Source organism: Sinocyclocheilus grahami, unplaced genomic scaffold, assembly GCF_001515645.1.
Source record: "Sinocyclocheilus grahami isolate Dianchi unplaced genomic scaffold, SAMN03320097.WGS_v1.1 scaffold758.1, whole genome shotgun sequence".
Taxonomy (NCBI): domain Eukaryota; kingdom Metazoa; phylum Chordata; class Actinopteri; order Cypriniformes; family Cyprinidae; genus Sinocyclocheilus; species Sinocyclocheilus grahami.
In genome coordinates, this window is record NW_015505937.1 from 451119 (window position 1) to 463818 (window position 12700).

The window sequence follows — 12700 nt, forward strand, 5'->3', positions numbered from 1 at the left end:
CTCCACATCATTTACCTCAAGACAGTCACTCAGTCTCAGTCATAGGCCTGTAATAAAAAACAATTCCTGAAGTGAGAACATCTAGTAAAAAATCTGTCAATCTTCTGTTTAGCCAAACTATTAAAAACTGTATCATTCAATTTAATTCTCAATACATCTTCAAGACCAACTTTAGTATATTAACCTGACTCTTTCCCGTGAGACTTTGAGAATATTGTTTTACTCTAGTTGGATTGACACGTCACCATTAATCCCAAATTTTATGCCAAATCCATGGATTTTCCTGCAGGTTTTTAACAGACACGAGGATCATCACACACACGTGTCTCTGTTTGATTGTGAGTCGCGTCACACTATATATATACAAGTTAACTCTTTATAAATTCAGTTTCATGCTTTAGTAATCTAAGCATATAAAGTAAAAGTAAAGTAATGTCTGCTGTGAGTGGATGTGTTTGTTGGAGACTCAGTTGATGTGTGTTTGTGCAGTTAGTGAAGCGTTCAGGAGGTTTTTGTTCAGCTGCTCTATTAGTTTCTATCACTGTGGGTCACTTTCGGCAGCGGCACCAAACTGGATGTTGGCAGTAAGTAAATCATTTAATATTATTAATACAACAACTGACTGTTAAACACTTTGTTGGTCTATAGAAATGATGCATGCTTGTTTATCTATTTTTATATTTACATATATATATCTATTTTTTATTTTTAGTTCACATTGAATGTTTGGCAGTCAACATTGTAAAGATGGTTTTGATTGTCATGGCATTTTTTATTTCATCCAGTGAACTATAATCATTTCTGTTAACTTGATATTTATTGATAATTAAATTCTAAATGCACTGAAATAAAATTTACATTAGGTTGTCATTTTGGCACCACTTTGATTTTACTAAGTGATGATTAAAAAAGATAATAAAATAAGATAATTAAAAAAGTAATTAAACTTACATTTTCTGATTAGTGTGTTGATTTTTAATTAGCCTGCAGATATTTTCAAACTGCAAGTTGCTTAATTGTATTTTTTGTTAACGATAATATTTGAATAAGTTATTTTTAAAGTTATAGTACACATGCCAGACATTTTGTTTTATTTTCTATTTTTAAAGCAAAGTTTTGTACCCGATTTTCTCATGCTGTCATCAAAAATTGTAATGAATTCCTGCAGGTCTATTTATTTACATCTGATCTTTCATGCTTTTAATCAAAGTAACATTAAATTTGATAATGAAAATTACTCTTCAATATATCAATATATTTCACCAAATATTCGTTGCTTTGCTGATCACAGGCTTTGTAAAAGTTAATTCAGGTGACTTGAAGTTTAATGTTGCTAAAATGACTATCACTGTATTAATTGTTCATATATTTGTTCTGAAGCTGAAAGGAGAGAAATGCTTTCTTCTTCACTGAGTTGACTGTTGTGTGTTTGTCAGGCGCCACTCGTCCTAAAGTGAGCGTCCTGCCGCCCTCCAGTGCAGAGATCTCCTCAAAGAAGACAGCGACACTGGTGTGTGTGGCCAGCAAGGGCTTCCCGTCAGACTGGAGCCTGAGCTGGAAGGTGGACGGGAGCAGCAGGTCTCAGGAGAGCAGCGCTGGGCTCCTGGAGAAGGACGGTCTGTACAGCTGGAGCAGCAGCCTGACTCTCTCTGAGCAGGAGTGGATGGAGAGCGTCTCAGTGAGCTGTGAGGCCACACGGAGCGGCCAGCCTGCGCTCACTGGACACGTGACGAGACAGCAGTGTTCAGAGTAGATCTGCTGCTCTTCTCACTCATGTCTCACATGGAGACTAACAGCACATGAGCGACTCCTTCATTCTCCACATCCAGCTTCAGTCGCTCGCATCTGCATCTGCTCTGCTTTGTGTGCTTCATACAAGACTATATGTGTGCTTTATCATTCAGGTGTGATTCTATTCAAATTTGCTCAATAAATAAAATACAGTTGTATAACTTTAAGTCTTTGTGTTCTTTTTTGTGATTTGGGTCTTTCTTTGGATCAGGGCTTTAACTCACATTTAAAACAAAACATTTGGAAACTTAACTCAATGGACCATGAAAACACCTGCAGATACACGATGAAACATTATGAACCTCAAAAATATTAGACAAACTGAATAAGATTAAGTGGGTTAGATTAACATTCAGCAAGTGTAAAACTGAATAAATGCTTTATATTTTATTTTTAATATCCATGAAAATTCAAACTCACAGTTTCACTGTTTGATCGGTTAAACGCTCTGAACTGGATCAGTTTCACTTCTGCTCATGCAGTTCTGAGACAGTTATAGAGTTTGAGAGGTAGTTTTATAAGACTTACACAACTTATGAATTAACTGTTTAGGGATGGAGACTTTTGACTGGAAGATGATGAATAAACTATTCAGCAGCAACACCTTTATGTCCTGCTGGTTCTTTTTGGAATATGAATATATAATCAGAAAAAAGAAAGAAATTATGCATTATAAAAATACATAATGGATTGAAAAATGAGTGAGTGGAAAGTAGAAGAGATAAACCATAAAAGATCTAAAAAAAATGATCAAAATAATTTTAATAATCTTCAAAAAATAATGATGGACCTCAAAAAAATTAATATCAAGATCGTATTTGTTTCTTCACTGTTGAGTGAGTGACAATGTTTGAGCAGCTGCAGCGTCAGTTCATCACTGTGACTCTGACTGACGGAGGTTTTTGTACCACTCTTTATCACTGTGTGAACACCTCATCACCCACACAATCACCATCAGAATCTGTTCTGCAGTGAAAACTCTGACAGTAATAATGTCCAGCATCTTCAGTCTGGACTCCACTGATGGTCAGAGAGAAATCAGTCCCAGATCCACTGCCACTGAATCTAGATGGAGTTCCTGACTGGAGGGTGTTTGTCCAATAAATCAGGAGTTTAGGAGCTTCTCCAGGTTTCTGTAAGTACCAGAACACACAGGGGTTTGGGCTGCAGGGTGTAGCAGTACTGAGTTTACAGCTCATCTCTACATTTTCTCGTGGTGTGACAGTTTTCACTGAAGGAGTCTGAGTGACTGTGATCTGAGCTTTACACCCTGAAAAACAAACTATTTATTAGTCCATAAAAATATATGATTTGACATGTAATAAAATAATTTAATTAATATTATTTCAAATATACACTATTCACCTTGTAGTATAAAGCAATATGAAAGTGTCCAGATGAAGATGATGATGAAGGTCATGTTGATGAAGATTGTTGTGTGTGTCAGTGATGAAGTGTTAAACTCACAGCACTATAAACACTCTCAGAGCACTGAAGCATCTGATCAATATGCAAACACTCTCCACATCATTTACCTGAAGACAGTCGCTCAATAACAGACACAAAATACAGCTACTGAAATGAGAAAAAATGAATCTTTTTCATAATTTTATATTTTCTAATAGCAAGGTTTTTATAAATTGAATCAGATCATTCACTTTTGAATAAATCTGCCAATACCAACTTAAGTGTATTATCCTGACTCTCTCCTGAGAGACTTTGAGAATATTTTTGACTGTAGTTGGATAGAAACATTACTGTTAATTCATAAATTTTATGTCAAATCCATAGATGTTCCTGCAGGTTTTTAACAGACACAAGGATCATCACACACACGTGTCTCTGTCAATCACTGAATCAACTGAGTTTGATTGTGAGTTGTGTCATGAATGATATATGCATGTTAACACTATAAATTCAGTTTCATTCTTTATTAATGATACAGACTGCATAAATCACGTAAAGTAAGGTAACTTGTACTGTGAGTGAATGTGTTTGTTGGAGACTCAGTTGATGTGTGTTTGTGCAGTTAGTGAAGCGTTCAGGAGGTTTTTGTTCAGCTGTTCTATTAGTTTCTATCACTGTGGTGGACTTTCGGCAGCGGCACCAAACTGGATGTTGGCAGTAAGTAAATCATCATTTAATATTATTAATACAACCGCTGACTGTTAAATGCATTGTTGCTCTATAGAAATGATGCATGCTTGTTTATCTATTTTTATATTTATATATCTATTTTTTATTTTTAGTTCACATTGAATGTTTGGCAGTCAACATTGTAAAGATGGTTTTGATTGTCATGGCATTTTTTATTTCATCCAGTGAACTATAATCATTTCTGTTAACTTGATATTTATTGATAATTAAATTCTAAATGCACTGAAATAAAATTTACATCAGGTTGTCATTTTGGCACCACTTTGATAAAAAAAGATAATAAAATAAGATAATTAAAAAAGTAATTAAACTTACATTTTCTGATTAGTGTGTTGATTTTTAAGTAGCCTGCAGATATTTTCAAACTGGAAATTGCTTCTCGTGAATGAACTGAATGAACTGGAATATCTCATGACCATCAATGAATTGGTCACTGAACCAATCAGAACAAATTTTTTGGTAAAAGGATCTGATAAATATTCAAGTCACTGAGATGAATCAAAATCCCCAGCAGAGAGTTGAGTTTATAGCATCAGAACTCACAGGTGATTCATCCGATTTCTGTTTACTACAACAAATGGACAAATGGAGCGACTGTACGAGATGTAGAGTGGAAGTCATGATTTCTCTAATTAAATTCTGTATAGACTATTCCTCACACATGGATTCAGAATGTAGCGCACAAGTCATGTGAACTACTTTTATGACGCCTTTTTTCACATTTAGAGTTTGAGTCATCAGCTGCCATTGTGTGGAAAATAGGAGAAGCTTGAACATTCTGCTAAACTGCTACACATCCCTATTTGTGTTTCTCAGAGCCATGGAGCAACCTAAGGGTGAGTAAATTATTACAAATATTCTATGAACTATCCATCCTCCCACAGTCAACCTTTTTCATATTGAAATCACCAAATTACTCCAGGTTGCATCAGTGTAAAGACACTTTTTGTTAGATTTACATATGAACTTGTAAGAGTCTTATTCAGTTGATGAATCTAAATGATTAACTTTTTAAAATGTACCCAAATCCCAGATGACACTGAGCAGAATGGCTTCAAAACACAATGTTGTGAATGTCAAAATCCAGATCTGAGTCAAATGTATGGCCGGTTTAGAAATAGACAGTCCTGATTGAGTTTTCTAGTTAAAAGTGCAGTGGCCGGATCTGCAACGCTGATAGAAACCAAGATAGTGACTGCCAAATGTGCATCGACTAATACCATAAGGAGGTGGATAATCATGCAAAACAATATTTTGTGTTTAATAATTATAACTGACCATTTTTTAATTCAAATATTTAATATTTCACTAATTTTATTTCTTTGTTGATCTGAAAAATAAAGCCTTGTTTAATCATCTGCAATTCAATAATGTGCAACAAAAACACATGAAAACTTCCACAGAGGTGAACAATTTTTAAAAGAACTGTATATGGCCATTATGTTTACTATGAATGTAATCATCACATCACAGAGCACAACAACACTTCAATCAAAAGATCCCGATATGGTTCACTGTGATCAGGTCAAAAGGTTATATAGCAAATAAAGAGTTTTTTCTAGTCAGTAAATATCATGCATAACTGAATTAAATAGTTGAATAGTTTGCTGATCACCAGAAGTCACTGAAATAGCCCGTGCCATAAGACAAAAAGTAGGTGTGTTTTGTGTGTTTACAGATGTGTTTGCTCTGGTGGACTGTGATACACTCTTAAAAATAAAGGTGCTTCACGATGCCATAGAAGAACCTTTTTGTCTAAATGGTTCCATAAAGAACCTTTAACATCTGAAGAACCTTTCTGTTTCACAAAAGGTTCTTTGTGGCGAAATAAGGTTCTTCAGATTACAAAAAGGTAAGAAAGAGATGGTTCTTTAAAGAACCTTTGACTGAATGCTTCTTTGTGGAACCAAAAATGGTTCTTCTATGGCATCGCTGTGAAGAACCTTTTGAAGCACCTTTATTTTTAAGAGTGTAGAAGAGAAAACTTTTGAAATCCTCTGTCTTCCTGTCTCTCTCTCTGTGTGTGTGTGTGTGTGTGTGTGTGTGTGAGTGAGTGTGTGATAGTGTTTGAGCAGCTGCAGCATCAGTTCAGTCACTGTGACTCTGACTGACGGAGGTTTTTGTACCTCTCTTTATCACTGTGTGAACACCCAGTTACTACTGATATAGTGTGCACTCTGACAGTAATAATGTCCAGCATCTTCAGTCTGGACTCCACTGATGGTCAGAGTGAAATCTGTTCCATAATTTGCTCCATTGCCGCTGAACCTAGATGGAGTTCCTGACTGTCGTGAGCTAATGTAATAAATGAGGAGTTTAGGAGCTTCTCCAGGTTTCTGCAGATACCAGGCGAGACAGGAGCCACAACCCGCTGAACGATCTCCGATTCCTCTGCTAGTTCGACAGTTTAAAGTAACTGTTTCTCCTGGCTGAACAGCTGCTACTGAAGGAGTCTGAGTCACAGAAATTTGTCATGCAGTTTCTGTGAATGACATTTCAGTTATTAGAGTATCCAGTAAAAAAAAAAGCAAGTTTACCATTAAATCATGCATATAAATCACATTTTGAGTTATAAATAAACCTTGAACACAAAGAATGAGTGTCCAGATACAGACGCTGATGATCATCATCTTCTTGCTGGTTGCTCTTTCAGTTAAAATAGAGAAAAGCTCTCAGTGATGAAGTGTTAAACTTACAGCGCTATAAACACTCTCAGAGCACTGAAGCATCTGATCAATATGCAAACACACTCCACATCATTTACCTCAAGACAGCAGAAACATTTTAATATAATCCTTTGTTGATATAAAGCAACATCACACAAGACTGTTGTTTCTTCTTAATATCATGATTGCAAATGTGATATTGCTTTTATACAATAGTTTAGTAAACAAAAAATTAACTACTGTACTGATTAATTTACTGTTTAGACTCAATATTGACAGTATTTACTTTGTTTTTGCTCAGCCAGCTGACATAGTTCAAAATGAACCAGAAAGACAACTTTGAGTCTGAACGAGACTCGGAGCAGCACTGAACGAATCATCTCGTGAATGAACTGAATGAACTGGAATATCTCATGACCATCAATGAATTGGTCACTGAACCAATCAGAACAAATTTTTTGGTAAAAGGATCTGATAAATATTCAAGTCACTGAGATGAATCAAAATCCCCAGCAGAGAGTTGAGTTTATAGCATCAGAACTCACAGGTGATTCATCCGATTTCTGTTTACTACAACAAATGGACAAATGGAGCGACTGTACGAGATGTAGAGTGGAAGTCATGATTTCTCTAATTAAATTCTGTATAGACTATTCCTCACACATGGATTCAGAATGTAGCGCACAAGTCATGTGAACTACTTTTATGACGCCTTTTTTCACATTTAGAGTTTGAGTCATCAGCTGCCATTGTGTGGAAAATAGGAGAAGCTTGAACATTCTGCTAAACTGCTACACATCCCTATTTGTGTTTCTCAGAGCCATGGAGCAACCTAAGGGTGAGTAAATTATTACAAATATTCTATGAACTATCCATCCTCCCACAGTCAACCTTTTTCATATTGAAATCACCAAATTACTCCAGGTTGCATCAGTGTAAAGACACTTTTTGTTAGATTTACATATGAACTTGTAAGAGTCTTATTCAGTTGATGAATCTAAATGATTAACTTTTTAAAATGTACCCAAATCCCAGATGACACTGAGCAGAATGGCTTCAAAACACAATGTTGTGAATGTCAAAATCCAGATCTGAGTCAAATGTATGGCCGGTTTAGAAATAGACAGTCCTGATTAAGTTTTCTAGTTAAAAGTGCAGTGGCCGGATCTGCAACGCTGATAGAAACCAAGATAGTGACTGCCAAATGTGCATCGACTAATACCATAAGGAGGTGGATAATCATGCAAAACAATATTTTGTGTTTAATAATTATAACTGACCATTTTTTAATTCAAATATTTAATATTTCACTAATTTTATTTCTTTGTTGATCTGAAAAATAAAGTCTTGTTTAATCATCTGCAATTCAATAATGTGCAACAAAAACACATGAAAACTTCCACAGAGGTGAACAATTTTTAAAAGAACTGTATATGGCCATTATGTTTACTATGAATGTAATCATCACATCACAGAGCACAACAAATCTTCAATCAAAAGATCCCGATATGGTTCACTGTGATCAGGTCAAAAGGTTATATAGCAAATAAAGAGTTTTTTCTAGTCAGTAAATATCATGCATAACTGAATTAAATAGTTGAATAGTTTGCTGATCACCAGAAGTCACTGAAATAGCCCGTGCCATAAGACAAAAAGTAGGTGTGTTTTGTGTGTTTACAGATGTGTTTGCTCTGGTGGACTGTGATACACTCTTAAAAATAAAGGTGCTTCACGATGCCATAGAAGAACCTTTTTGTCTAAATGGTTCCATAAAGAACCTTTAACATCTGAAGAACCTTTCTGTTTCACAAAAGGTTCTTTGTGGCGAAATAAGGTTCTTCAGATTACAAAAAGGTAAGAAAGAGATGGTTCTTTAAAGAACCTTTGACTGAATGCTTCTTTGTGGAACCAAAAATGGTTCTTCTATGGCATCGCTGTGAAGAACCTTTTGAAGCACCTTTATTTTTAAGAGTGTAGAAGAGAAAACTTTTGAAATCCTCTGTCTTCCTGTCTCTCTCTCTGTGTGTGTGTGTGTGTGTGTGTGTGTGTGAGTGGAGCGTCTGCTGACGCTGTGCTGCAGCATCAGTTCAGTCACTGTGACTCTGACTGACGGAGGTTTTTGTACGACTCTTTATCACTGTGTGAACACCCAGTTACTACTGATATAGTGTGCACTCTGACAGTAATAATGTCCAGCATCTTCAGTCTGGACTCCACTGATGGTCAGAGTGAAATCTGTTCCATAATTTGCTCCATTGCCGCTGAACCTAGATGGAGTTCCTGACTGTCGTGAGCTAATGTAATAAATGAGGAGTTTAGGAGCTTCTCCAGGTTTCTGCAGATACCAGGCGAGACAGGAGCCACAACCCGCTGAACGATCTCCGATTCCTCTGCTAGTTCGACAGTTTAAAGTAACTGTTTCTCCTGGCTGAACAGCTGCTACTGAGGGAGTCTGAGTCACAGAAATTTGTCCTGTAGTTTCTGTGAATGACATTTCATATGATAATAATTGACAGTTATTAAATTCAAAGTATCCTGAACAAAATCAGTTTTACTATCAAACACATGCATATAAATCACATTTTGAGTTATAAATAAACCTTGAACACAAAGAATGAGTGTCCAGATACAGACGCTGATGATCATCATCTTCTTGCTGGTTGCTCTTTCAGTTAAAATTCAGAAAAGCTCTCAGTCATGAAGTGTTAAACTCACAGCACTATAAACACTCTCAGAGCACTGAAGCATCTGATCAATATGCAAACACTCTCCACATCATTTACCTCAAGACAGCAGAAACACCATTTTTCCATTTTGTTTGTGCAACAGCTTTGCTAGTAAGCACTAGATGCTTATGACTTGTTGCATTATTTTGAGCTCAGCTAAAACACTGTTTTAATGACCAATTTTATTAAGACTTAGATTCTGAAAATGGTTTTGTTTAATTGTAATAGTTGAGAACAGCTGCGTTTAGCAGTAAATGTGAACTGAAGCTCTTGGGGTTTGAACATGGTCTCTGGAGACGGAGCTGCTCTATTCTGAGACGATCAGAATCACTAAAGCTGTCAATGCAAATCTGATTTTCAGCTTAAACTCAGAGTTTCACTGTTTGATCGGTTCAACACTCTGAACTGGATCAGTTTCACTTCTGCTCATGAGAAATGTGTTATGAGTAATAAATTAATTTTCAGCTTGAGATGAAGGAGCTACTTGAGAAACTGCTCAAGAACATCTTTATGTTGCTGGTGATTCACAATGACTTTACAGTTTAGCATAAATAATGTACAAAAACAAACAGCATATGGTGCCATTATTGTTTGTTTGATATCAATTTTCACACTAGGTTTTCTATGATTCTGAGCATAGTTGAGTCAAGTTCAACTTCAAGTTCAACTTTATTAGTCACATACACAATCATACACAGTACGACATGTAATGAAATGCTTGGTTCGACTCTCCACACAGAATGCAATAGACTATATATTAAAATAGAAACATTATAAAAGTCGTAATAAGAAGAGAAAGAAAAACTGTATCCTAAGAAATAAGTTGAATAGTGAATAGAATTACAAATGACTAAACTAATAAATTACAACAATAAAGAATATAAATAAAAAGAAGAATATACAGATTACTAAATCTTCAGTCTGGACTCCACTGATGGTCAGAGTGAAATCACTGTTAGATCCACTGCCACTGAATCTAGATGGAGTTCCTGAAATGGAGGGTGTTTGCTTTATAAATCAGGAGTTTAGGAGCTTCTTCAGGTTTCTGTAAGTACCAGGATAGAGGCTGATAACCCCAACTCTGGTAAACTTCAGGGCTGGTTTTACAGGACATGGTAACTGTGTCTCCTGGTTGAACAGGTTTCACTGCAGGCGTCTGAGTGACTGTCACTTCACCTCTTGATTCTAGAGTACATTAAGAAAAATAAATACATTTAGAATTATGTGTGTTGAAGGACAATATTTTAGCCCAGAGGATCAGTTAGAATTAAAAAAAAGAATAAAAACAATTTATTTCCTCACCTGTGAAACAGTCGCTAGTGAAGATCCAGATGAAGATGGTATGATATACATGAAACATAACAGTGTTTAGGACCTTTTCTCATGTTATGAGTCAAAAACACATTCAAGCTACAGACTTTCTGATGGTTCAAATGATTAGAAGAAACTAGTTTGTCACTGAGGGCAAAGGTCATTCCAGAGGTCACAGGCCAACAAAACAAAACTGCTTTGATGATTAAAAATGCAGAGGAATGCATGATCATTTAAAAACTCAAAATGTTGATGTCTAATGAAAATGAGATTAATGCATTTTTTTGTTTATATGTTTAGAATGAATTACAAGTTTTCATGCATCAAGAGACATTTAGAAATGATGAGACTGTTTTTCTGAAAGTCACTTTAGTTGGATGTTGAGTAGAGCTGCTGTTGAGTCTCATATCAGTGTGTGTGAGTGTCGTGGAGTTTGTTCATCTGAGTGTGACGGAGGTTTTTGTGCGACGCTTTCATGAAGCACTGTGCTACACTTTTGGTGGAGGAACCAAAATGATGATCAATAAGATCAGTAAATTCTATCATAAAAATGTATGATATTTTAATTTGCTTTATTTAATTAAGCAAACATTTGGCAACAATTATTAGAAATTGTTATCGACGTTACATAAAAATAAAGTTAGAATGGTTTATTCATTAATTGCATTTCATGATGAATTTAATCAATTCGTAGTTAAAAGTAGATTTTGTTTGCTAATTTACAACTATGTATTAATATTCAGTGATATTTCATGACATTTCTTTTTTTCCATTTAAATTCATATTTCATCTTTACATGAATAATTTCACATCTTATTATTGCTAACATTTCATTGCATTTTAATTCATTGATTGAAATATTTTGATACATATTCAATTATTCTGTAATATAATTGTGCCCATAATTCTAGATAAAGTTAACAATTAAGAGTTTTTGAAATGCAAGGGACAAAAGTTTGATAATATGAACAAAATGATTATTAATTTATTGTTACTGAAATTACATTGTTATGTTTTACAAATTAATATTTTAAACATACATTTCTATATATTTATGATTATGAGGGTCTGATATGATCTTTTAAAAATACAATTCATATAATATTATTATTATATATATTTTTTTTAATAATCATGAATTGGCATAATATTTTTAAAATCAGTTTGAGAATAATTTAAAATGTAACTCATTCATTCAGAAAATAGATAATTATTATAATGTTTGAGTGTCTAAGCAGCTGCAGCATCAGTTCATCACTGTGACTCTGACTGACGGAGGTTTTTGTACCACTCTTTATCACTGTGTGAACACATATTTACTGTTGATGTAGTGTACACTCTGACAGTAATAATGTGCAGCATCTTCAGTCTGGACTCCACTGATGGTCAGAGTGAAATCAGTTCCACCAGATCTTCCATTCCCACTGAATCGACTGAAACTGTTACCATAGCGATCGTTTACTCCAGTAATGATGAGTTTAGGAGTTTCTCCGGGTTTCTGCTGATACCAAGCCAAACCCCAGCTATCTATTCCAGCATCAGTTTTACACTCTGTAGTGAATCAGCTCATGGGGAAATATGAATAATTAACCATAACTAATTATGATTAATTATTAATATTTTAGATCCACTGTAGATATTTAGCTGACCACTCAGGGTCAACCGTCTTGTCAATTCTAAGAACGTTAATTTCCTGGTTAAAGGAAATAACTTTCTTACTGTACAATTCTATAAGTTTGTAACGTAAATCTGCATGATTATTGACTCCGGTTATGAGTAAACAATGAACACGTCAAGTGTGAAACAAGTAAGGTTTTATTAACTACATAAAAACTTAAACTAGTCTAACATACTACACAAACACATTAAGCCGGTCTAACATAAACATACACACACACACACACACATACAGTTGGTATTTTTAATATTTTGTCTAAAGCCTCAATAAACTATTCCATTAAAGAGAGAAAGAGAGAGAGAGAGATTTTTTGACTACTATTTTTTTGTCAGACTTATGATCCAGCTTGTAATTTTCAGCATGGTTAGCCT

The 12700-nt window shown here is 35.0% G+C and overlaps 2 gene segments (V, D, J or C); one reads left to right on the plus strand and one right to left on the minus strand.

The window, feature by feature from the left end:
- Positions 1 to 432: 432 nt before the first annotated feature.
- On the plus strand, positions 433 to 1911 carry LOC107561109 (Ig lambda chain C region-like). The segment is given in 3 exon segments: positions 433 to 441; positions 533 to 584; positions 1437 to 1911. Coding segments are annotated over 3 exon segments (378 nt in total).
- A 797-nt stretch (positions 1912 to 2708) lies between these two features.
- LOC107561110 (Ig kappa chain V-III region NG9-like) lies at positions 2709 to 3222 on the minus strand. The segment is given in 2 exon segments: positions 2709 to 3061; positions 3157 to 3222. Coding segments are annotated over 2 exon segments (408 nt in total).
- Between the last annotated feature and the right edge of the window lie 9478 nt (positions 3223 to 12700).